This window comes from Pan troglodytes, chromosome 9 (genome assembly GCF_028858775.2).
Source record: "Pan troglodytes isolate AG18354 chromosome 9, NHGRI_mPanTro3-v2.0_pri, whole genome shotgun sequence".
Taxonomy (NCBI): domain Eukaryota; kingdom Metazoa; phylum Chordata; class Mammalia; order Primates; family Hominidae; genus Pan; species Pan troglodytes.
This window is the reverse complement of record NC_072407.2, coordinates 108,760,967-108,788,549: the sequence shown is the minus strand read 5'-3', so window position 1 is coordinate 108,788,549 and position 27,583 is coordinate 108,760,967. Positions and strand designations below refer to the sequence as shown.

General features: G+C 37.7%; 1 protein-coding gene and 1 long non-coding RNA gene across 6 annotated transcripts in view; one reads left to right on the top strand and one right to left on the bottom strand.

The window, feature by feature from the left end:
• Positions 1 to 27,583, top strand: part of GUCY1A2 (guanylate cyclase 1 soluble subunit alpha 2) — a 344,946-nt gene that overhangs the window by 224,974 nt on the left and 92,389 nt on the right. For all 3 annotated transcript variants that reach the window (XM_016921913.4, XM_522169.8, XM_016921914.4), the window contains exon 6: positions 18,526 to 18,669. In XM_016921913.4, the coding sequence (XP_016777402.3) occupies positions 18,526 to 18,669 (144 nt within the window). The remainder of the gene's footprint in view (positions 1 to 18,525; positions 18,670 to 27,583) is intronic.
• LOC107967205 (uncharacterized) overlaps positions 8,010 to 27,583 on the bottom strand; it is a 609,392-nt gene continuing 589,818 nt past the window's right edge. For all 3 annotated transcript variants that reach the window (XR_010147667.1, XR_010147666.1, XR_001707532.3), the window contains 3 exons: positions 26,819 to 26,914; positions 16,542 to 16,775; positions 8,010 to 14,295 (listed from right to left, as the gene is read on the bottom strand). This is a non-coding gene — a long non-coding RNA (uncharacterized LOC107967205). The remainder of the gene's footprint in view (positions 14,296 to 16,541; positions 16,776 to 26,818; positions 26,915 to 27,583) is intronic.

Genomic DNA, 27,583 nt, shown 5'->3' with positions numbered 1-27,583 from the left:
TCACATACTGTGTTTAAGTGCTAATCTAGGCATTGGGTAATAACACTATTGAGATATTTATTTTATTAGATTTGGATTTTATTTATTGGATTTTATGTGTTTATCCAGCTTTTTTGGGTTATATTAATAATTAAATAAAAATAGTATAAATTTAGGGTTGACAATGTGACAATTTGATATATGTATAGATTGTATAATGATTATTACAATCAAATTAATACATAGTTGATCTATTATCAGACATAATTACCTTTGTGTTTCTGTGTGTGTCTGTGTGTAGTGAGGACATTTAATATCTACTCTCAGCAGATTTCAAGTATAAAATACAGTATTAGTTACTATAGTCAGCATGCTATATGGTAGATCCACAAAATGTAGTCTTTATAACTGAAAATTTCTGCCATTTGACTAACATCTTCCCATTTCTTCCACCCTCACCCCTTGGCAACCACCATTCTACTCTCTGTTCATATGAGAAACTCAGAGAGTTATTTGGATTCCACATAAGTGAGATCATATAGTATTTATCTTTCTGTGTCTGGCTTATTTCACTTAGCTTAATGTCCTCTGGATTCATCCACAAATGGCAGGATTTTGTTCTTTATTATGGCTGAATATTTCTTTACATACATCTGTGTGTGTGTGTATCACATTTTCTTCATTTATCTGTTGATAGACACAGGTTGATGTTACATCTTGGCTATTTTGAATAATGCTGCAATGAACATGGAAGTGCAGATATCTCTTCAAAATCCTGATTTCATTTCCTTTGGATATGTATCCAGAAGTGGGGTTGCTGAAAATTATAATTTTACTTTTAATTTTTTAGGAACCTCCATTGTGTTTTCCATAATAGCTGACCCAATTTACATCCTCAAAAACTGTGTACAAATGTTCCCTTTTCTCCATACACTCACTGGCATTTGTTATCTCAGACTTTTGATAATCATCATTCTAACAGGTGTGAGGTGATATCTCATTGTGGCTTTAATTTGCACTTCCCTTATGATTACTAATTTTGAGCTGTTTCATATACCTCTTGGCCATTTTTAGGTATTCTCTTGAAAACTGTTTATTCAGGTCCTTTGTTCATTTTTAAATTGGGCTGTTAGTTGTTTTTGCTATTGAGTTGTATGAGTTCTTTGAATATTTTGGATATTAGCCCCTCATCAGACCTGTGATTTGCAAATATTTTCTCCCCTTCTGTAGGTTGCCTTTTTCATTATGTTGATTGCTTTTTTTTTTGCTATGCAGAATATTTTTAGTCTGGTGTAATCCCACTTGCTTATTTTTGCTTTTGTTGACTGTGTTGTTGTTGTATCCAAAAAATTCATTGCCAAGGGCAGTGTCACAGAGCTTTGTCCTTATGTTTTTAGCTAAAAGTTTTACAGTTTTGGGACTCACATTTGTGTCTTTATTCCATTTTGAGTTGATTTTTCTGTATGTCGTAAGAGAAGGATCTAATTTCATTTCCCCAACCCTATCTAGCTGCCCAACCAATTTATTGAAGAGAAGATTCTTCTTCCATTGTGTTTTCTTTGTGCCCTTGTAAAAGATTGTGTAGATTTAGTTCTGGGATCTCATTCTGTCCCATTGGTGTATGTGTCTGTTTATATGCAATCACCATACTATTTTCATTACGATTCTGTAGTGATTAGTTTGAAATCAGGAAATCTGACGGCTCCAGCTTTGTTCTTCATTCTCAAGATTATTTTGGATATTGTAGTTATATATGAATTTTAGGATTTTTTTTCTATTTCTGTGAATTTTGATAGGGATTGCATTGGAATATTGATAGAGATTGCATTGAATCTGTAATCACTTCAGGTTTTATGGACATTTTTACAATATTAATTTTTCCATTCCATGAACAGATATTTTTCCACTGATGTGTCTTCAATTTCTTTAATCAATATATTATAGTTTTCAATGTACACATCATTCACATCCTTGATGAAATTAATTTTAAGTAGTTTATTCTTCTTGTTGCTACTTTAAGTGGGATCATTTTCTTAATTTCTTTTTCAATACTGTGTTGAATAGGATAGGCAAGAGAAGGCATCCTTGTCTTCTGCTGGTTTTCAAGGAGAATGCTTCCAGCTTTTGCCCATTCAGTATGATATTGGCTTTGGGCTTGTCATTTGTGATGCTTATTATTTTGAGGTATGTTCCTTCAATACCTATTTTATTGGGAGTTTTTAACATGAATGGATGTTGAATTTTATTGAAAGCCTTTTTCTGCATCTCTTGAGATAATCATGTGGTTTTTGTCTTTAGTTCTGTTTTTGTGATGAATCACATTTATTGATTTGTGTATGTTGAACCAACCTTGCAACCCAGGGATAATGCCTACTTGATGATAGTGGGTAAGCTTTTTTTTGTTTTTTTTTGAGATGGAGTCTCACTCTGTTGCCCAGGCTGGAGTGCAATGGTGTGATCTCGGCTCACTCCAACCTCTGCCTCCCGGATTCAAGTGATTGTCCTGCCTCAGCCTCCCCAGTAGCTGGGATTACAGGCACCCACCACCGAGCCTGGCTAATTTTTGTATTTTTAGTAGAGATGGGGTTTCACTATGTTGGCCAAGCTGGTCTCGAACTCCTGACCTCGTGATCTGCCTGCCTTAGCCTCTCAAAGTGCTGGGATTACAGGCATGAGTCACCATGCCCGGCTGATAGTGGGTAAGCTTTTTGATTTGTTGCTGGATTCAGTTTGCCAGTATTTTGTTGAAGATTTTTGCATCAGTGTTCATCAAGGATGCTGGCCCTAAGTTTTTTTTTCTTTTTTTATTGTATCTCTGCCAAGTTTTGGTATCAGGATGATGCTGCCCTTACAGAATGAGTTAGGGAGGAGTCCCTCCTCAATTTTTTGGAATGGTTTTGGTAGGAACAGTACCAGCTCTTCTGGTATGAAACATAAATGAGTTTAGTATAAGATATATAAAAACCAAATTTTATTGGTGTTCTAAAGGAATCAAATGTATTATTCTGCTGAGGACTGGGGATACTTTCAGAAAAGATGTGGCATGAGAGGTGGACTTGGAAGCATGTGACAAATTTGACTTCTGGAAGAGGGACTAGGGGAGGCCTTTTTTAAATCTATACTTATTCTGAAAATAAAAGATAGTAATTCCGTAGATATATAAAAATTGTAGGATTTATGGGTTAAGATGGTCTCCTTTAAAAAATGAATTATTGAGGTGTGGATCAAGATGGCAGAACAGAAGTTTCCACTGACTGTCTCCTTCACAGGGACACCAAATTCAACAAGCACGTGTGCACACGCACACACACACACACAAATACCTCCATAAGAACCAGAATCAGGTGAATACTCACAGTATCTGATTTAAACTTCATATCGCTGAAAGAGGCACTGAAGAGTGTGGGAAAGACAGTCCTCAATTGTTGACACTATACCTTCCCAATTCCCCCTGTAGTAGCTGCAAAGCATGGAGAAATTTGTACACTGGAGAGAAGGAGACTGCAGTGATTGTGAGACTTTGTATTGAACTCAGTGCTGTCCTGTCATAGCAGAAAGCAAAACCAGGCTGAACTCAGCTGACACTCACACAGAGGGAGCATTTAGACCAGCCTAGGCAGAGGGGAATCACCCATGCCAGTGTTCAGAACTTGAGTTCTGCCAAACCTTGCCACCATGGACTAAAGTGCTCTGGAGTCTTAAATAAACTTGAAAGTCAGTCCAGGCCACAAGTACTGCAAGTTTTAGTGCTGAGCTGGGCCTGAAGCCAGTGGTCTTGTGGAGACACAACTTACTGAGATACCAACTTGGGCAGCTAAGGGAATGCTTGCAGCACCCCTCCCTCAACCCCAGGCAGTGCAACTTACATCTCCAAAAGAGACTTCTTCCTTTCGCTTAAGGAGAAGAGAGGGAAAAATAAAGAGGACTTTGTCTTGCATCTTGGATACCAGCTCAGCCACAGCAGGATAGGGCACCAGTCAGAGTCATGAGGCCCCCATTTCAGGCACTAGTTCCCAGACATTTCTAGACACACCATGGGCCACAAGGGGAACCTACTGTATTGAAGGGAAGGATCCAGTCCTAGCTGGACCCATCACCTAAAAAGCCCTTGGGCCCTGAATAACCACCAGCGATACCCAGCTACTATTCTGTGGGCTTTAAGCAAGACTCTAAGATGCACTGGCTTCAAGTGAGACTCAGCAATCTCAGTTGTGGAGGCTACAGTGAGCGACTTCATCTGGTTGAGAAAAGCAGAGGAGAAAGTAAAAGGGCCTTTGTCTTACACCTTAGGTACCAGCTCAGCCCCAGTGAGGTAGAGCAACAAGTAGGCCATTGAGGTTCCTGATTCTAGGCCTTGCTCTCGTGTAGCATTTCTGGACCTGCCCTGGGCCAGAGGGCAGCCCATTGCCCCAAAGGATAAGCCCCAGGCCTGCCAGCATTCACGCAAGTGGACTGAAGAGCCCTTGGGCCTTAAGTGAACATCAGCGGTAGCCTGTTTGATGTCCCTGTGGGCCTATGGTGGTGGTGGCCACAGGGTGAGGCTCCTCTGCCTGTGGAAAGGGGAGGGAAGAGTAGGAAGGTGTATCATGGTTTCAGGGCCAGCTCAACCACACTAGAATAGAAAACCACATAGAAGTCCTTTTTATTCCAGTCCTTAGCTATCAGATGGCATCTCTAGGCCTTGGGGTAACTCACTGCAGTGAAGCAAAGGACACAAGCCTGGCTAACTTTGCCACCTGCTGCTTTTAGAGCCCAAGGGCCTTAAGAAAACAAAGGCAGTAGCTAGGTAGTGGTTACAGCAGGTCTTGAGCAAGACCCAGTGTTGTATTGGCTTTAGGTCTGACCCAGCACTGTCCCAGTGTTGGTGGCCACAGGGTTGTTTGTGTCCCTCTATCCCAAGCCCCAGGTGGCTCAGCACAGAGAGAGAGACTCCCATTGTTTGGGAGAAAGTAAGGGAAGAGAAAAAGAGTCTCTGCCTGGTAATCCAGATAATTCTTCTGGGTCTTATCCAAGACCACCAAGGTGGTACCTCTATGAGTGTGTAAAAACCACAGCATTACTGGGCTTGGGTGCCCCCCAATGCAGAGCTAATGCAGGTGGCATTAGATCTAGGGCTTAGATCACAACACCGAGGTCCTTTCAAATACCTGGAAAGCCTTCCCAAGAAGGACAAGTACAAACAAGCCCAAACTATGAAGACTGCAAAAAATTCTGAACTCTTCATGCACAGACACAAGTGAACATCAACTAGCATCAAGATCATCCAGGAAAATGTGACTTCACCGAATGAATGAAATAAAGCACCAGTGACTAATCCTGGAGAAACAGAGATATGTGACCTTTCAGACAGAGAACTGAAAATTGCTGTTTTGAGGAAACTAAGAAATCTGAGATAACACAGAAAAGGAATTCAGAATTCTGTCAGGTACATTTAACAAAGAAATTGAAATAATTAAAAACCTCAAGCAGAAATTCTAAAATTGAAAAATGTAATTGACATACTGAAGAATGCATCAGTCTCTTTAATAGCAGAATTGATCAAGCCGAAGAAAGAATTAGTGAGCTTGAAGACAAGCTACTTGAAAATACACAGTCAGAGGAATAAAATTAAGTACCTAGCAATGAACTTGACCAAATAAGTGAAAGATCTCTACAATGAAAGGTATATAACATTGATTCAAGAAATTGAAGAAGACACAAAAAATGGAAATATATTTCATGTTGATGGATTGGAAGAATCAATATTGTTAAAACATCCATACTACCCAAAGCAAACTACAGATTCAATGCAATTCCTATCAAAATACCAATGACATTCTTCACAGAAATATAAAACATAACCTTAAAATGTATACAGAATCACAAAAGACCCAGAATAGCTAAAACTGTACAGCAAAAAGAACAAAACTCAAGGAATTACAATACCTGACTTCAAATTATACTACAGAGCTATAGTAACCAAAATAACGTGGTACTGGCATAAAGACTGACACATTGACCAGTGGAACAGAACAGAGAACCCAGAATGTAGCCATACATCTATAGTTAACTCAATTTTGACAAAGGTGCCAAGAACATACATTTGGGAAAGGACAGTCTCTTCAATAAATGATGCTGGGAAAACTGGATATGCATATGCAGAAGAAAGAAACTAGACCACTATGTCATCATATAGAAAAATCAAATTAAAATGGGTTAAAGACTTAAATCTAAGACCTCAAACTATGAAACCACTAAAAGAAAACATCAGAGAAACTCTTCAGGACATTGGAGTGGGCAAAGATTTCTTGAGTAACATCCCACAAGCACAGGCAATGAAAGTGAAAATGGACAAATGGGATCACATCAAGTTAAAAATCTTCTGCACAGCAAAGGAAACATTAGCAAAGTGAAGAGACAACCCACAGAATGGGAGAAAATATTTGCAAACTACCCATCTAACAAGGGATTAATAACCAGAATATGTAAGGAGCTCAAACAACTCAATAGGAAAAAAAAATCTAATAATCTGATTTTAAAATGGACAAAAGGTCTGAGCAGATATTTCTCACAAGAAGAGAAATGGCAAACAGGTATATGAAAAAATGCTTAATATCTTTGATCATCAGAGAAATGCAAATCAAAAGTACAATACAATAGCATCTCACCTCAGTTAAAATGGCTTTTATCCCAAGAGACAGGTAATAATAAATACTGGAGAAAATCTGGAGCAAAGGGAACCCTTGTACATTGTTGGTGGGAATGTAAATTAGTACAACCAATATGGGGAATAGTTTGTAGGTTCCTCAGAAAACTAAAAATAGAGCTACCCTACAACCCAGCAATCCTACTCTTAGGTATATGTCCAAAAGAAGGGAAGTAAGTATATGGAAGAGATACCTGCACTCCCATGTTTATTGTAGTACCCTTCACAATAGCCAAGATTTGGAAGAAACCTAAGTGTCCATCAACAGACAAATGAATAAAGAAAATGTGGTACATATACACAGTGGGGTACTATTCAGCCATAAAAAGAATGAGATCCTGTCATTTGCGATAAGATGGATGGACCTGGAAGTCATTAGGTTAACTGAAACAAGCCAGGCACAGAAAGACAAACTTCCTTCTTTCTTTTTCTCTTGTTCTCTCTTTCTCTTTTTCCCTTCCCTTCCCCTCCCCTTCCCCTCCCTTTCCCCCACCCCTCCCCTCCCCTTCCCTTCTCACCCTTCCCCTCCCCTTCCCTTCTCACCCTTCCCTTCCCCTCCCCCATCCCCTCTCCCCCTCATCTCCCACCCTTCCCTTCCCCTCCCTTTCCCCTCCCCCTCATCTCCCACCCTTCCCTTCCCCTCCCTTTCCCCTCCCCCTCCACCTCCTCTCTGACCCTTCCCTTCCGCTCCCCCCTCCCCTCCCACCCTTCCCTTCCCTCCTTCCCCTTCCCCCCTCCCCCTTCCCCCTTCCCCCCTCCCCCTTCCCCCCTCCCCCTTCCCCCTTCCCCCCTCCCCCTTCCCCCCTCCCCCTTCCCCCCTCCGCCTTCCCCCTTCCCCCCTCCCCCTTCCCCCTTCCCCCTTCCCCCCTCCCCCTTCCCCCCCACCCTCCCCTTCCCTTCCTTTTTCTTTCCTTCTTTCTCTGTCTCTCTCTCTTTCTCTGTCTTTCTCTCTTTCTCTCTTTCCTTTTTCTTGCTGCTTTTATGCTAAGGGCTGGCATTCTGATTGCTCTTTTTTCAGGTTTAATCCTTATTTTAATAAAGTTTTCAAGCAAAAAAAAAAACAAAGTAAGACAAATTTCCCACATTCTCACTTGTGGAAGCTAAAATGTAAAAAATTGAATTCATGGAGATAGACAGCAGAAGGGTGGTTACTAGACACTGGGAATGGTAGTAGGGTGGTCATGGCGAAGTGGGGATGGTTAATGGGTACAAAAAAGAGAAAGAATGAATAAGACCTAGTATTTGCTGGCACAACAGGATGACTATAGTAAAAAATAATTTAATTGTACATTTAAAAATAACTAAAAGAGTATAATTATATATAATATATACTGTGTACCCACAATTAAAAATAAAAAATTAATAAAAAAGAAACCACCACACAAAAAATACTAAAAAATGAATTCTTAATGTTTTCACTTGATATGCTAAATTGGGTCACAGGATTTACTTTTGTGACATCAATTAACATTACTTAGCACTCCTTATGTGTTTATTCAAAATATAGCAGACATTTGCCATTCTCTGGGGATATATTTAAAGTTCTGGTAAATCAGAAATCCTTGAAAAATAATAGTCTCATTATTATTTTCTAAAGAGTGAGTGGATGAACTCTAGGTAGAATAATAACATTGAGTATTAATATGGTGGTGGGAGGTACAGAAAGTTTGCAAAGAACATTGAGTTACCCATTTTGATTGGAACATGGAGTCAATTACAGTGGTAGAGGTGGATGAACCTGGGAAACTGGAGCCCTAGTGTTGAAGATCTTACAGGACTGTCAGAAAGAAATTTTGAATTGCCCACATCTAACAATGATTTAGAATGAAATTTTGACTTGATATTTTAATGTATTTCTCTTTCCTAACATGCTTCAGTATTCAATATCCTTTATGATAAACAACCTGGGAGGTAGAAACAGTATTTTCCACATGATGGAGATTCCTGTGCAGGAACTGGAATGCACATTGAAAGACCTACTGAGAGTTTTATCAGGAGGAGAGCTTTCTGTGATAGACAGTCATTTGGAATCCATTTTCCTTCATTTGGGAGTAGTTCCCAGGCCAAATCACTGTTCTATTTATATCCATGACCTCCTTTTCAACACTGTACCAGCTGAGCACTGTGTAGAGACATCCTTAAAAGCAGCCGTATTTGGGTCAAAAATGTCAACCAAAATGAGTGTAATTAGACAAAAAAATTTTTTTAAAGAATGAAGAGGCTGTTTTGTTTTTGTTTTGTTTTTGTTTTTGTTTGTAGCCTTGTCAGTAAATCCTTAAACCTGTTTCCATTTGAATTGCTAAATCATTATGTACAGTGAGCTTGGGTGTGTTTAATTGAGCTCAACAAACTTTCTTTGGATCATTGAATGCCTACTGTGCCAGATTCTCCGCATGTATGGTGTGTACGTGTGTGCATGTGCACATTTGGACTGGTCGTTGTAGTCTACACTTTCAACAAACAAGGAAATATCTGGAAAAGTTTATTACCCCTATGGATGGAGTGGAAGACAGAGAAGGAGTACATGGGAATAGCTGGGGTCAGGTTAGAAATGCTTTTCTCCTTTCTGAAAGCCACTGCTCTTTAAAAAAAAAAAAGGTGGATATCGGGGTGAATATTGTACTATTTTTAACTCACTTCATATACAGAAGTCTTCAGACTTTGGGAATCATATAAAACAACTGAAGCTTGTGAATGCAGATAGCTGGCCCTTATATCCATATTTTGATTCAGTAAATCCAAGTGGAGCCTGGGAATCTAATTTTTAACAAATACTTTCTGGGTGATTCTTATGCAGGTTGTCCTGAATTTTGCAATTGAAAACTTGCTTAAGGGCCAGTTCTGACCCCTAAATGTAGAAATTGAATGCAATTTAAAGCATTTAATAGAACTCTTATAGGCATCCTGATACTGTACTCAGGTCCAGGGATATAAAGTTAAGTAAATATCTAGTAGGCGGAGAGGAGTATAAACACACACACACACATTAACATGATACATACTGTGAGAGTGATAGAAATTTGTCCATCAGGTATGGTTGTAAGAAAGTTACAGATCCCCCCTTGCCAAACAAAAAGAAAGAAAATTACAGATCCAGAAATCAGGAAAGAAAACTTGAAAATCCTGAGGGCTGAGTGCTGAGATAGACTTTGCCTAGTTTGCAGCTTTGTTTGGGATGTGCCCTGAAAAAGTCGTACACTCAGTGAAGTGGAAACGGTTTTTCTTTTTGCATCTTCTCCTTTAAAAGTAATATGTGCATCCATGAGGCTTTCAGGGGCCTTTAGAAAGAGTAAATAAGCCTAGTTTCAATCCATCCTCTCCGTTAGGGTCTCTGAGAATCAGACTGTGAATTTAAAGCTGTACTGGAGAAAAAAGCTACCCACATCTAAAAATGATGGTGGGCTTTAAGAGATGAGATGACCTTTTATTTTCCTGAGCCTATGCGAGGAGTGGGTACCTATGTACACAGATTCTTCTCTCTGAAGTGCCTGTGTAGGTTAATGACAATGCCAGCTGAGGACTTTCAGGTCTTCATATGACAGATAGTAATGCCCATAGAAAGTTAGAGGTATTATGAGGTTACTTTAATGACTCTTTATCACACCTTAGTTCTGTAGATATTACCCATGACTTCACATGGAGGACAAGTACGGAGCTCCAGCCTCTGCAACATTAATCTCATTAATATACAAAAATTATTGCTAGAATATTAATCTTTCGCATCATAAAATAAGATCCTATAATGCAGATCTTCATATTGAATGACTACAAGGTTACTTACAGAAACTAAAAAAAAATCTTAATAACTTTCCTTTTTGGTAATCACATTTATGGGGAAGGATAAAATTAAAATGTGGAGGTAGAGTCACAATATAATGTCTGATTAAAATGCATGTGCTTATGCCCAGATGCCAAAGGGGTAGAGGCTGCTTCTTTGTTCCCTATGGGAGGTGGAGCCCCTTTTTCCTCAGTTTTGTTTATCTCTTGTTCTGGTCCCAGCAACTGGGACCAGGGGCACTCCCTCCTCTAGAGCTAGGGAGACCGAGGTATAGCAATTTTCAGGCTACCCCACCCTGCCAGTCATCACCTGTGATGACTTAGTTTTCTACTGGCACCACTAGTCTTGGTGAGCATCCTGCTTTCAGGAAGGAGTGCCCTCTCAACCCCCATAAATACTGGGAGAATAACCTACAGGGTTGTGGCCGGCACTGGGACTTAGGCAATAGCTGGTATGTTGAGTTGGCTAAAAAAGTGACAACTGAGGAGTGTGCCATTTTCTCAATAGCAGCAGGAAAGGGGAGGAAAGCAGCGGAGGTGGTGGGTGAAAAGGTGGAGAGATGCTGGTGGAGGAAGAAATGTAGGTTGAAGAAGAGTTGATGAAGTGATATCCATGTAGAGAAGAGAGGAAATGATGAAGGAAAATAAAGTGACAGAGATGAAGGAGGAGGCAAAGCCCTGGCCTCTGAATGCCACGGACTTTCTGAAGGCTGGAGCTGGAGACACAGGCTAACAGGGGCTTCCTCCAGCTGGAGCCCAAGTTTGGGTGGATATGATGACACTGAGATGAGACCACAGATTCATCAAACAAAATATACTCACCTTCTGGGATGCCACCTTTTGAAACCACCCCCACCCAAGGTCATGCATAGGGGCCAAGGTGCAGATTTGCTGAGGGCCATCTCAATTAAGAGGTAAAGAGTTCAGACATCTAACGACATGCTACATGTTCAAAATCTTTTTTTGAACAAACCTCTACTTCAGAAACAAGGTAATCATTAAACAATATGGGGTCAGATCCTCTGGACAAGTGGGATTTCCTTTCATTCCAGTCACATGGCAAGGATCCCATGCCCCAGTCCTGTAGGAGCAGGATATCACCTATAGGTTCTTCATCTGGTCCTCAGACTGTAGCCTTCCAGAACCTGATAAGATTGCTGTTATTTTTAAAGGGATCTCTAGCCCAACTCCTGAAATACCAACTGTCATGTGGAGGGAAAGCCAGGTTACCTTCAGCAGGGCAGCCCATGGAGATACTCAGGCTGTTCTGGTATCAGTGTAGCCAACTCCTACTTTTGGAAGTTGCCCCTGCTCCAGATCATCTGCCATCTATTGTTGGACCTGTGCTTGGCCAACAGTGATGTTTATGTGCTGACCTCCTTGCATCTTGGCTTCTCCGGACTTTTAGTGCTCCCAGCTTCAAGAATGTGGCTTTTATGAACATGCCCATCACTTTGTCTAAGCCAGGAAAATGGTGAAAACTGCATTCTTTCATCTACATGGCTTGAACCCTTGTCTGTGTCAGGGCCTTCCTGTCTCTTTTTGATGTAGGTCTTTATGAGTTATCTTCAAAGAGGGTCAGTGTATCTTTAAGAACTGCAACCTCAGGAACAACGAAAGGCTGGGTTCAAGGCTGGTGGCAAGCTGGTTATCTTCGAGTATGTCCCATGGGCGTTCCATGGACCTAATACCTTTGCTTGACCACAATCACATAGATTTTCATCTTTGGTTAGGAGTTCACTTCAGCCACCCTACTGAGTATCTGGCAAAACAGGGACATCAACAGTGGCAAGTTGCTGTGTATGTCTGAAGTGAAGGACAAAAAGTAGAGGGCCTCTTAATCTACCCAAGACCATAGTTTTTCCTGCTCTTCTGTTACTAGTAAGTATCCATGAAGGCCTGGGCTATGGTTTTGTGTGTGTGTGTGTGTTTCCTGGCCAGCCTTTTGGATATTCTTGTGCAGACCGCCATTGACCTCATTGTTCAGTTTCTAGTCACCAAAGACTTCCACAACTGCTTATGGACTCAGACTCTTGGCCAACCATTGGAGAAGCCCTCTACTATGCCCCATCCTCCCTGTCACCCAGGAACCGCAACAAATGTCAGCTGATTGGGCTGGCAGGTGTGGCCCAGTTCAGCAAGGGAAATATGGCATCCTTTCTAAGAACCAAGCATTCTTGGTGACAGCCAATAAGCCCATGAAGAATATGGGACATTTACCAGTCCCCTTTCACCCACCTGAGCATGATGAGGTGTCCAGGTGCTCTGTGAGATACTAGGAGAGAAAAGAAAGCATTTCTCATCTTTAAAGTTTATCTATATCTGTCTGCCTACATCTTATTCCAATATCTCTTCTCTCTCTGTCTCTTTTTAAGGCACCAGAGCACCCTAGAACACAAAACGGCTGGAAAGCAGACTTTCTAATTTGCTGCTTCTCTTGATTGTGTCCTGGGAAGATTGTTCAGTAATGTAGACTCTGAACCTCTGCTCTTATGCCCCATAGAAAATTCAAAGAGGCACAGACCTAGGACTGTCAGATTGAAGGACTGAGGTGGTCACGAGTCCCATGGAACAGGGATGGTTAATTGCCTAATTGTGTACATTGTTCTTTTTGGCTAATCTTATCCTCAATACTGACCCCCTCACCCCGACTTCTTTCTTCCATCTGTGCCCAAATATCCAAGAAGTTCCCAGATATTTCTTAAGTATTAGCCTAGAGGGCAAGGAGAAAAATGTTATGGGAATGAAATTTAATTAGGAGCTAAAAGAAATTCTTTTAAATGATCTAAAACTAAAATAAACAAACAAGGTAAATGGGATGGGCGTGGTGGCTTATGCCTGTAATCCCAGAACTTTGGGAGGCTGAGGTGCACAAATCTCTTGAGCCCAGGAGTTCGAGACTAGCCTGGGCAACATGGTGAAACCCTGTCTCTACAAAAAAAAAAAAAAAAAAAATAGGCAGGCATGGTGACATGCGCCTGTAGTCCCAGCTACAAGGGAGGCTGAGGTGGGAGGATTGCTTGAACCCGGGATGGAGGGGTTGCAGAGAGCCCACATCATGCCACCGTACTCCAGTCTAAGTAGGCAGAGTGAGACCCTGTCTTAAAAAAACAAAAAAACAAGGTGAATGCATAGCTCTAATATATTTATTTACACCACCTTTATTTCTGGAATAATGTAAAGATTTTGATTCTAAAGTTTTGAGAAAAGATAAACTGAGATAGGCAAATTCTTCAAAGTTTTATAAAAGCAGCTATAGTAATATGTAAGGGAGCAGTTGTATGTATTTTTAGTACTTAAGCCTCCTCTTCTATGTTCAGAAAATAATGTAAGTTTTTTCAGACATTTGCATGAGCATTATCTTTTCCCCATCTCCATGCTTAGTTTAGCCATCTTTATTCTTACCCAGTGCCATTCACAAACAGGTGGGAGATGGTGAAAATAAATGAAATGCACTATTTTAAACTGTGTCTGTTGTATTTAAACTATATAAAAACACTGAGGCAATTATAAAGGAATTCAGAACAAAGTCAACTTTTAGACAGTTTTTCTTTTTCTTTTTTTTTTGTAGTCTGTTTACCATGTCCACTTGTTTCATTTTGGTTTAGCTCAAGGAAATAAACTCAGGAGCAATGGAATTGATACATGACACTTTCACTTTTCCTGCTCCTCATGAAGCAAAACCCACTAATTACTTTGAAGGAATCCACTAACACTTCCACATATATTTAATTTTGCTCAACTTGTATAGAGCTGCCTTAGAGGAAGGGAGAAGAGAGAAAAATGGAGCATTCCTGGAAAGCTGCATTAAGACTGTTGTGTTTCTGCCAATATTCTTAAGGTGCCGAATATATCTGGAAAGAAAAAAAATCACAAAGATATATTACATACACTTTACTTAATGTGTATGCCAATTAAACTTTCCAGACATTTTGATATTAGAGAATGTGTGATTATTTATTCATTCATGCAGTACACAAGGTAGTTTGCCATTTCCCATTCTCTATACATTAAGCATAGCCATGTAACTTGCTCTGGTCAATGAATCATGAAAAGAAGATATATATGTCACATCTGGGAGGAAGCTTTAAGAGCTCCTGTACAATTGGTCAGAACCTCTTTTCCTTTGCTGTGGCGACTAGTTCCCGACGTGGAGGTTCTGTTAGCATTGTTCTGGAGTGAAGAGATGTGGCACAGTTTCTCCCCTCCACCCCAATCCCTTAATCCAAATGGATATGTAGAATGAATGAGAAATACACTGTTGCTAATTTAGTGCATTAAGATTTGGAGGTTAAATTGTTACTGTATCATAATCTAACCCAGCCTATGAAAACATTTTTTAGGTTTCTGTATGTTGGATATTTATGAATAATTGTGAGAATTTCATTTCCTAATATGTGTCACTGTTTTTTTGATGTCTGTGTCTTCCCTACCTCTTTGGTCCTATTGTTTCTAATATTTGGAAACTAAATATATATATTTAGTTTACACACCTATGGAGAGAAAGAGAGAAAGGTCTCGTTCTCGCTTTGTCACCCAGTCTGGAGTGCAGTGGTGAAATCATAGCCCACTGCAGCCTTGATCTCCTGGGCTCTAGCGATCCCAAATAGCTGGGACTATAGGTAAGGTCCACCTTACCTGGATAATTTTTATTTTTGTAAAGATTGAGGTCTCACTGTTGCCCAGGCTGGTCTTGAACTCCTGGACTCAAGCAGCCCTCCTGCCTTGGTCTCCCAAAATGTTGGGATTCCAGGTGTCAGTCACCACGCCTAAAGTTTTATACAATCATGTATGGATTGTAATATGAATTTGTCATATTTACATTGTGCCCACATTTATTTTCTACTTCATTCATTTATGTATCAGTTGGTAACATATTGGTCTAACTTTTCTATGCAATTAGAGTACATACTCCTAAGGAGAAAATGCAACATATAACTAACTAATCTCCATGTATTCTTGTGCAAATTCTAGTCATACATATTTAATGGAATTCAATGCATTTTTTTTTTCTGAAAAGATAATTGAGATGCTGATGAGGATGATGATGGTGATAGACATTTCAGGAAGTGATTGTGCTCTAGGAACTTGGATGTTCAGAGCTACTGCAAAGCATTTTGATTTGTGCAGGCAATTTACTGACTATATGTTCTGATATCTGACTACCAGAAATAAGTTTTGAAGTACACAGCTAATAGCATCATAGATTTTCAAAGTGTATACAAATATGAACGGGTGGGATAATGTGAAGATTAGCAAAGAACATTGTCTTATTAGGGGTAAAATGGTAAATAGGCACATTTTAGATGTTTATTCTTTGAGGGTGTCTTCCTCAGTGAGAATTATTTCCAGGAAGTATATTTTAGTCTTTGGAATAAAACTTTTGCCAACTCATATTGCATTGTCTTTCTATTCTTATAGTATAATTTTATTTTCATTTTTCTGGCATCAGAAAACAGGTCTTAAAGTGAAATTTTTGAATATAATGATAGATCTGGGGGTATTTGAATCAGTTTTAATGCATATTTCCTGATGATCAAGTGATAAGTTTTGCACTGTTGGTCTCATGAGCTTCTTAAGTGTTCTCATAATATTCCCTAAATTAGTGCTCATATAATTTCATGCAGTATATCTTTTTAATATTGTAGTGTTGGAATGCTTTTACATGGAAATTTAATTTTTGATATTAAAAATAACAGAATATTTTATAATAATTCTTGGTATATTTATGCTGGAAGCATCTCCATCACTGACGCATATTTTTCCTATACAGATCTACATAGCACACAGATCTAGATGGCGCTCATAAAATGAATGATGAAAATAAGCAAACAGTGAAAATTACTTATTGTGATTATGGTTAGCATGGTTGATTGACTTATTCATTTAGCAAATATTCAATAAATATGAGATATTTAATAAATAGCTATATTATAGACATTATGCTAAGCTCTGTGAATACAGAGATGAAAAAAACATAGTCCCATTTCTTTTTTTTTTTGAGATGATGGAGTCTCGCTGTGTTGCCCAGGCTGGAGTGCAGTGGCGTGATCTCCGCTCACTGCAAGCTCCGCCTCCCAGGTTCACACCATTCTCCTACCTCAGTCTCCCGAGTAGCTGGGACTACAGGTGCCCGCCATCATGCCCGGCTAATTTTTTTTGTACTTTTAGTAGAGGTGGGGTTTCATCGTGTTAGCCAGGATGGTCTTGATCTCCTGAACATAGTCCCATTTCTTAAAAGCTCACATCGTAGCCAGGGGTATGTATTGACTTTATATAGATACATATTGATTATAGCTTGTGCTGAACGTTAAAGCAGAAAGATGTGGAAGTGCTGTGGAAACAGAATAAAGAAAGGATTAGTTCTTTGAGAAATTATTTGATAAAAACTAAAGGAAGGAACATGGAGCACATCACAGAAAAAGTGACACTGGAATTGTGCATTTAGTACAATTTTTCATCACTTCAGCCTAATTAATAATATTAAAACTATTGAGGATTTTATTAGGTTGGTGCAAAAGTAATTGCAGTTTTTGCCATTAATACCACCATCTCTATTGTGGATAATTAGAGAGCTTTTCTCTAAAGTAATAGAACTTTTATTCCATGTTCTATGCTTTGGAAATTTGGGAGTTTTAACCTGGGGTAAATATTTAAAATATTTATTAACAGCAATGGACATTCAGAATGGATGTGACAATAGAATTAGAAGAGGGTCTGGAAAGACCCCTATGGTAGCTGTTAACTCTCAATTATATGGTTACGGATGGGCCTCTGCACCTCAATTTTTCATCTTTCAAATATCACTAATACTTGTTTCTTCCTTTTTTTAAAAATTATACTTTAGGTTCTGGGGTACATGTGCAGAACATGCAGGTTTTGTTACATAGGTATACACGTGCCATGGTGGTTTGCTGCACCCATCAACCTGTCATCTACATTAGGTATTCTCCTAATGCTATCCCTCCCCTAGCCCCCCACCCCCCGACAGGCCCCAGCATGTGATGTCCCTGTCCCTGTGTCCACGTGTTCTCATTGTTCAACTCCTACTTATGAGTGAGAACATGCAGTGTTTGGTTTTCCGTTCCTGTGTTAGTTTGCTGAGAACAATGGCTTCCAGCTTCATCCATGTCCCTGCAAAAGACATGAACTCATCCTTTTTCATGGCTGCATAGTATTCCATGGTGTATATGTGCCACTTTTTTTTTTTTTTTTTTTTTTGAGACCAAGTCTCACTCTGTCACCAGGCTGGAGCGCAGTGGTGCAATCTCGGCTCACTGCAACCTCCGCCTACTGGGTTCAAGCGATTTTCCTGCCTCAGCCTCCCTACTAGCTGGGACCACAGGCACGCACCACCATGCCCAGTTAATTTTTGTATTTTCAGTAGAGATGGGGTTTTACCATGTTGGAGGATGGTCTCGATATGCTGACCTCGTGATCCGCTGCCTCAACCTCCCAAAGTGCTGGGGCTACAGGAGTGAGCCACCGCACCTGACCCAATACTTGTTTCTTTCATGTAGGATATTTGTGAAGATAAAATGAGGCAATATACATAAAGTGGTTGACACAATGGTATGGGGTATGAATATTTAAGAAACATTAGGCATTGCAATTTTTAAGAGTAAGAAAGAACAGATCTGATGAAAAATTACAGATATATCTAAAAGTGTGGAACAATTTTCTTCAGGTGGAAAAACTGGGAAAAAAATACTTTCCAAAGGAATACTTGAAAGTTGGAAGGAGATGAAGGGATGGCTCTGGAAAAGGCGATTATTTGGAAATTATCTAGGCAAAATACTGACAGTTCTATTTTCGTGGGGGATAATTATTTTATATTATAGTTGTTCCTAATTTCAATGATCATCTCTAGTGATAATGTTAATGAACAACCCTGGAGTGAGATGTCAGTATTTGACTGTGGCTGTTTGCAAACTCTGCTGTGATTATACACAGTAGTCTAATTGCTTAATTTATTGATGTTTTGCCGACATGTTTTTCAGCAACATTTGTGATTGCAGATAACTAATCATTTCTCTTTGGGCTCATTATCATACGTTTGCATTTGATTCGTCTGATTGCTGCAGGTGGAAACAATAGGTGATGCCTACTGTGTTGCAGCAGGGCTCCACAGAAAAAGCCTCTGCCATGCTAAACCCATTGCTCTGATGGCCTTGAAGATGATGGAACTTTCAGAAGAGGTGCTGACACCTGATGGAAGACCGATTCAGGTAACCCTCCCAACAATCTAGTTAGAGTAGTAAGTGCACCATTAACTGGAGGAGGCAAATAATTCCCTTCCAAGTTCTACTTTTTGTAATTTATAGATCTAGACAAGTTGGGTGCTTAAGGAGGCCAAGGAGTGACTAGAGATAACTCATAAATCCAGGAAAAGAACAAATGGAATAGGTCCAAGATTGGTTTGTGGAAGGCAAATTACTGTGGAGGAAAGAAAGAGCTAAAAGATTAGACCCAAGGGAAGAACTTACTGTCAGTGACCAGGTCACCAAATCCAAGCAAGAATGATGATGATGAGATTCGGAGTTTTAGAGGTAATCCAAGAAGTAAAACACAAAAAAAGCAAGAAAATGGAGGACCTGCACAACTTCCTGTAGATAGTATACAGGTATTCCTTGTGAAACATCAGACCTCAGAGTTACTTCTGGAGTTTTTCTCGTGGCAGAGGTTGAAGATTGCAGCCTAGTAACTGTGAAAACTTTAAAAACAGTGGAAAGTCCAGATCCTGGTGTGTTGTACTCTTGGTTCTGATGGCCTTCTGTAATCTGAGGTTTACCTCTGGGAATGAATGAGGTCATCTACCATATTTCTGCTTGAGCCCAGTGATGGATCCCAGAAGTGTCATTACTTTGAAATCAGAAATCTTATATTTGGGGAAGTAAACTTGTATTCAAGTCCACCCTTTTATAACAGCTTACCAGCTAAGAGTTAAGAAAACAGGGGGGCGGGGGCAGGAAATGGCTAAAAATATGAGTACCGTTCTAGTTCTGGCATTATAGCAGATTGGGGACGCTGAACAATCCATTGATTAAAATTACGAAAATATTGGGTTAAATATATTAAAAAATATTTTTAAAAAAACTATTAGGCACTTCTCTGAGCTCACAGGAACGGGAAAAACATGACAATTACACTATGTGTGTAGATTGAAAAAAAAAACGTAATTGGTGAATTTAACTTAAGAGCCCTGTTATTAGCAATGATAGAAGGAAACTAGGAAATACTATTCCCCCCTGGAGGATGCCAACTTCAATCCTATCCTCAAATTATTTCCACAGATTCCATGTGTTGTAAAAATAAGGTCCTAGTTTGTGGTTGTATTTTTATCTTTTAGTTGTTCTTGATAAGCCAGAAGGTTTAATTTTAATGTTTTAAATGATACATATTTTCTTTTATAATTTGTAAATTTTTGACCTGACCAGTTCACAAAAAATTCTTCCTGACTTAAGTCAGAATTTCCTAATGATTAATTTGCAGTTTTATAGTATGGGTTTTTACATTTAACCCACCTGGAAGATAAAGGTTATTAAAACGAGTAATAAAAAAGAAAAAAGCCACACACACATGAAAACAAAGTACTATGGGGAAGAACCGGGGGAAATTACAGATGTGAAAAAACATACCTGGGATGTTTTCAGATATCAAACTTATCAGACACAGAATTAAAATGACAATTTTTAACGTAACTATAAGAAATAAAAAGAGCTGAAAACTGTGAGAAAGGGACAAGACTTGGGAAAGAATCAGAGAACTTCTAAGCAATCAACACGATGCTTAAGAAAAGAAGAGAGAACAAAGTGGACAAGTTTAAAAGCAGATTAGACATAGATGAAGCAAGAGCTTGTTCACTAAAAGAACTGAAGAAATTATCAATAACTAAGTTCAGATATTTAAAAATGGGGAATATGAATAAGAGAATGTAAAATATAAAATATGTGGGAGACAGGGCGGAGAGAGTGGAAAGATGTAATATATATTCAATTGAGGTTCCAAATGAAGGTAACAGAGTGAATACAAAAAAGAGAATTATTTTCAGGAACTATTAAAAGATGTCAATCAGTACCCAGACACAGTAATCAGTACCCAGACACAGTAATTCCAAAGAATTCTGCAAAAGTTAAACCATAGGAATCCAAAACTAAACCCATCTTAACGAGACTGCAGGGCATCAGAGAAAAAGAGCAATTGATAAATTATAAAAGTGACAGCCTGGCCACGGTGGCTCACGTCTGTAATCCCAGCACTTAGGGAGGCTGAGAGGGTGGATCACAAGGTCAGGAGTTCAAGACCAGTTTGGCCAAGATGGTGAAACCCTGTCTGTACTAAAAATACAAAAAATTAGCCGGGTATGGTGGCGGGCGTCTGTAATCCCAGCTACTCAGGAGGCTGAGGCAGAGAATTGCGTGAACCCGGGAGGCAGAGCTTGCCGTGAACCGAGATGCGCCACTGCACTCCAGCCTGGGCGACAGAGCGAGAGTCCATCTCAAAAAAAAAAATTATAAAAGTGACATTGATTGGTGTGAAAAGGACAAGGCATTCAATAAATGCTTGGGGGACTATTGGCTATTCATGAAGAAAACTAATTGAAATTGGCATTGTACTTTATGAATCTTTATATAAATCAATTCTTGGTGTGGGAGGTAAATGTAAAAATTCATATTATAAAACTATAAATTTGTCATTAGAAAATTTTGACAAGTAGGGAAGGATTTTTTGTGAACTTATCAGGTCAAAAATTTGCAAATCATAAAATAAAAGTTTAGAACATTAAAATTAAAAGCTTCCTGTTAAGAAGAACTAAAAAATTAAAATACAACTACAAATTAGGAGAATATTTTTGTGACACATGTAATCAATAAGTATCTAGTTAACCTTGTCAGTAATCAAATTAATAGAAATTTACAACACTATCATAAGCATTTCTCCCTACTAGTTTGACACAACTTTGAAAGTCTGACAGTGCCACTGTTGGTGAGGATCTGTAGCAGCAGGAAATCTCACCCATAGCTAGTGGAAGTATAAATGGTACAATTTACTTGGCATCACCTGGTAAAGTTTAACTTTTGCATGTCCTACAACCCAGCATTTCCTCTCCTAGACGTTTACACATGTACAAGGGAAGTACTTGTGCACGTGTAGCAAAAGTCACACACAAGAATAGTTTTTGTAACAGTCTCAAACTCTAGCTAATTCAAATATCCATCAACAGTAGGATAGATAAACTGTGTTATATTTATACCTTGGTATACCATATAGTTAGGAATATGAAAGACCTCAGCTACTGACATCAACATGGATGAATGTCAAAAACATAATCTTGAACAAAAGAATCAAGTCATTAAAGAATGCTGCAGTATTATTCCACTTAACTAAAGTTTAAAACTGGAAAAATGGAAACAATTCTATTTAGAAATACCTGCATTGATGGCAAAAAGTGTAAAAAAAAAAGGGAATGATTAACACAAAATTCAAGCTGGTGCTTATCTCTGAGGGAAAGATATGGGAAGTAAGAGGATACAATAGGGAAAATAAACATAGTATAAAATTTTTTATTTTATTACTCTTCTTTAATATGCACATATATGTTTATATTTAACCATTTAAAAGTGGAAAGAGAGTTTTCTAACCACTCCTACCAGTGATGAAAATGGGAAAATATGGAGCATTAAAAATAAAAATCTAGTTTAAGTTCCCTCAGGGAATAATTATTGAATGGTACTTCTACCACTGCCAGGAAAACAAACAAAAGGAATACTGTCTCACATTCGCTGCACACTGCAAATATAGACATTCCAGATTGATCTAATCAGTTCTTAAATTTTCAAGCCTACCAGCTGGGCAGGCTTCTCATTTGGGATTGTTTTTGATGTTGGATTTTCTTTTATGGAGAGTATGTTTGTATTGAATTTAGCATTGTCATAGCACAGTTAAATTACCCGAGAACAAAACCAGGGAATTGTGTTTTACAGTGTGTTCATCAATATTTTCATTTGTGGGATTTAATATTAGCTCTTTCTTATGAATCAGATAGTCTTATTAAATCAGAAGAGGAAATATCCATAAAGATTTAATAAGAATGCAGAAAGAGAATTCAAAATAATAAACCACCTTAGTAATTTTAGCTTCCTTACTAATTTATAGTATTTGCATGATTTGGGATTATTTTTCAGCATATTAATTTGATTTTAAATTGCCTTCTAGCTTGGTGCTGTGGGAACATTTCCAAACTTATTGAGAGAATCTTTTATTATGAAACTGCTGGGGTGTTGTAGTAGAGTTGATATGTGATAGCTTACTGTTTATGTAAGTTTTTAGGTGATTTAAATTACAAGTTATTATAATAGCAATAATTGACTAAAGCTTAATCCAAACTTTGAAAAGTAAATTGATAATTTGTATATGGTTTTATGAACCTTTGAGGCATCCTGTAATGATGGGAAATAGGAGCCAAAATTGTCATATACAATTGCTTGGAAATGATTGGTAATGCCCTTGACTCACTAATTGTAAAACTGCCTGCATTTATTTTTTTTTAATTTTGAAAATAACCAGAGAATGTAGCATTTTGTTTTTTCAGCCTATAAATACTTAAGTAAATTATTGTTCAATAAGTACTCTAATGAAACTCAGAGGCTACTTCTGGACTATATCTATAAAGCATTCATAAATATGGTCTATCTATACAATACATTCTGAAAAATCAGTTCATATTGACTTTAATTAGAACTGCTTTTATAAAAAGTGAGTAGAACTTTTTCACCCTGGATCAATATGATATTTCTTCTGCTGGCTGAAAATATGGAAGAACAGCATTATGACTATTTCCTTTTTATTCTTCCCAAGGGAGAATCTGATTTTCTTTTTTTTTTTCCTCGAGACACAGGGTCTTGCTCTGTTGTCCAGGCTGGAGTGCAGTGGCACCATCACAGCTTACTACAGCCTCAACCTCCTGTGCTCAGGGGATCCTCCCAACTCAGTCTCTGGAGTAGCTGGGACCACAAACATGTGGAACCACACCTGACTATTTAAAAAAAACTTTTTAGTAGAGATGGGGGTCTCTCTATGTTGCCCAAGCTGGTCGTGAACTCCCGGCCTCAAGCAATCCTCCTGCCTCGGCCTCCTAAAATGTTGGGATTACAGGCATGAGCCACCATGCCAGGACTGAATTTTTAAATTTTAAACAGTAGACAATTGAAAAGTAAAATTATATTTGTATTCTCTCTTCCTTGTTTGCACTAGCTATATTGTGAATTCACCAGAGAAATGTATTACTTTAGTTCTCTAATCTTGTGAACCCAAAGGTATTTTGAATAGTTTTTAGTGCTGACTGGCTAACTTACACTAATAGTTTAACCACACTTTGATTAAAATAACCAAATATTTATTACTGCCTATGATTTATTCTTTCTTTAAAAAACACTGTTGATAGGGAAAGGGAAGTTGGGTCAAGGATTAACTAGAGAATGTACCTAGGGTATATGAGAAAGACAAATAGCATTTTCACGATTTAAGGCTTTTGAAGAATATTGAGTATGTCCAAATGTCTTTTAATTCTGTACTTAGTTTAAAAACTATTTTCATTAAATTTTATCTCATAGGCATACAAATTCAAATTTTCTTCATTAGTTCAAAGACAGTGCATTTTATATAATGAGGCAAGTATGCAGGAAACATTGTGAACTAGAGTTAAACAATGTGTAATCATGTTGTAATACTAATGTGTTTGGCAATCTCAATTGCAAATCAGGGAAATGCTATGAGAAAAAGACTCATAGCATTTCCCTGATTTGCAATTGAGATTGCTAAACACATTAGTATTACTGACTGGTGCAAAAGCAGGAATATTAATGTACAATTTACATGTATTGTAACACATTAAATTACAGCTCCTTAAGCTTCAACTTTTAATGAGCTTGCAGGATTTTTTGAGATTATGCAATAATTGTTCTCCAATTAATTTTTAATTTTTAGCTTCAACTTTTAATGAGCTTACAGGATTTTTTGAGATTATGCAATAATTATTCTCTAATAATTTTTAATTTTTAAATAGTTTTTGCTATTTCCAAAGGAAACCTGATGTTGTTATTTTAATATTTGGAGGGATTTGGGTTTTGGAAATATTGCAATATTTAATTAACCCTATCAGATTTCAGCCTGAGACTGTATTTAGAAAAAAGAAAAACTAATTACAGTTGGCACTCCATATCCATGAGTTCTGCATCCTCCGATTCAGCCAACTGTGGGTCAAAAATGTAGGTAGGCCAATGATAGTTGCTTCAGTACTGAACATGTATAGACATTTTTTTCTTGTCATTCTCTAAATAATACAGCATAACAACTATTTACTCGTTATTTACAACACGTTACATATTATAAGTAATCTACAGGGGATTTAAAGATTTAAAGAATGTGGTAGGATGTCCATAGGTTGTATGCATGTACAACACTACTTAATATAAGGGCTGCAAGCCTCTTATATTACTTATAATACCTAACAAAAAGTAAATGCTATATAAATCATTGTAATACTATATCATTTTGTTTGTAGTTTTTAATTGTTGAATTGTTATTTTTGTTTGTTATTTTTTTTATTTTTTAATGCCATATTTTCAATCCATGGTTGGTTGAACATGCAGATGTGAAACCTGTGGATACACAGGGTCGACTGTATTTGGTAACCTAATTAATTTTCTAAGATTCTTTGATAATTATTTATTTATAAAACTCAAGTTAGTACTTTTTAATCACATTGAGATTAAAAACATATAAGGAGAAAAACCTAAGGGGTCAGAAAAAACTACATAGGCATTATATAAAATTACTGTTAAGATACTGATCCCAGTTATCCTCATTTCTCATGTTTATCAATTAGGAGTATTTAAATTTGCTTTTAATCTCCTAGATAATGCATATAGTGGCAGTTTTCATAAGTCAGTGTTCTATTGTAACAGTAATATGGAAAAATACTGTATAATATTACTGGTGAAACTTAGGACTAGATAGATATATTTTCCGATAGATTTATCATTTTGCATAGTAAATTTATTTGGAACTATAAATGTGTTTGTTTTTTAAAAGTATCTATTTAAAGTATTAATATTTGTGAGTGTACCAGCAAAGTTATGAGTCTCTTCTGTAGTTTGCTTCCTTTTAATAATCAATGCCTCATTCTACATACTCTCCTTAGATCTATTTTCCAGCTTGCCAATACTTCCCTCAGTTGGTTGTAAAAATTATTTATTAAACTCATCCACTTGATGCTTAAATGCTGATTATAGCAGTTTATAGTGTTTTGCAGTTCCATTTATCTGACAAAATTTTTCATACCGTTTTTATTTATTTTCTTGAATAAATCATCTGTAATGATTGTAAATGCTTCTCCTGGTAAGTCAGTCTCTAGAACTCCTGCAGTCTATTACATCATTTGTTCTTTCACTTAATTTTCAGTCATGTTACTTGTTTCCTGTGTGACTAATTACACTTTTTTTTTGTTTGAATGCTGGAGATTGTATATAAAATATTATAGAAATAATTTAAGACTTAGGATGATTTTGCAGGGAAATTTTAGTGTGCTTCTTGAAAGCGACTAGGGGCTCTAGCAGTCAGCGATCAGGGGATTTAAAGCTGGGTTTTGGTCTCTGTGAGGACCTGTCTACTTCTGGTTCACCTCTATGTTTTGGTATTACCCTTATACCTGTGGTCATGGTCCCATCTCAAAGTGGGGAGGGCTTTCTAAGGTCTTTGCCCTAGGAATTCTTAGGCTCCAGTTTATGTTCCCTTAGCCCTGGCTGTCAAAAATGCTGCTCAGCTTCTCAACCTTTCCATTACCTTTTCTGGAGCCAGAAGATGCCCATAGGATAAAAGCACCACCAAATTTACTTTTCACTTCTCAGGTTTATCTTCTGCCATATCTTGGTACAATAATTTTTCATTACTTTGTTAGCTGACCAGCATAGGGTAATTCAAATGATATAACCTGCTATTTTATATGTATATATGCTAAATTTCACAATAATTCTGTGAAGGAATTATTGCTATTATTTCCAGTTTGTAAATGAAGAAAATAAGCATAAAAAATAGTTAACCAGAGCTTCTAATGTATATACTGTGTATACATTAAATAAAAGCATGTTAAATAACATTTATATTGTCAAATCTTCCTATTGCCTTGAATATTCCATTAAAGTTAGACTTTTCATGGCTTTAGTCTTCAAGAAATTTAAATGTATGTTAGATGTCCTCTTTGAAAAAGTAGAAGTAAGTTCTCTATTTTAAAGGTATTCCATCCAAAAATAAAATAATTTGTTTTTAAATTAGAAAGTAAGAGACATTCTAGCTGCATGTGGTGGTAGGGGGGCATACCTGTAGTCCCAGATACTGGAGAAGCTGAGGAGGGAGGATGGCTTTAATCCAGGAGTTAGACACCAGCCTGTGCTGGACAGCATAACAATACCTTATCTAGAAAGAGAGAGAGAGATTGACATTGATTAAATTCAGTTATGTGAAAAAAATGAGTGTTATTCTATCATTTTGTAAACTGCAATCACTGGCCAGATTGGGTGGGGGATGTATTAGTCATGATGCTCTGCTTTTTTTCTATATTTTCCCCTTGTTTATTGTTTGTTGTGGATTGTAATGCAGAAGCTACATATTTAAACGTTTTATATTGACATTATTTCATAGGGTAGTCATTGAATTTAAAGATTAGGTCATATTCTATTTAATTATTTTTATTTATTGAGCACATTTGTTTTAAGCATAGAATTACTCTTCTGGCATGATGCTATAGTGCTGAACTTTAATACACAAATTTATTTATAGACAGATCTACTTACTGAGCACATTATTTGTTTTAATTATAGAATTACTCGTCTGACATGATGCTATAGTGCTGAACCTCATTAGACAGAGCATCCTTAATACCTTACAATTCCTCCGTAAGATATCAGCATAATGATTTAAAACACAATATTGTATCTGTGATGTGTATGTCAATGAGACAGAATTCCACTGCTAGTTTATTTTAGCTTTTATCTGTAATCATGAAAGATTCCAATTTTATATAATCACAGAATTTTAATCATATTTTCAGACTATAAAATAGTCTATCAGGCATACATTTCTAAA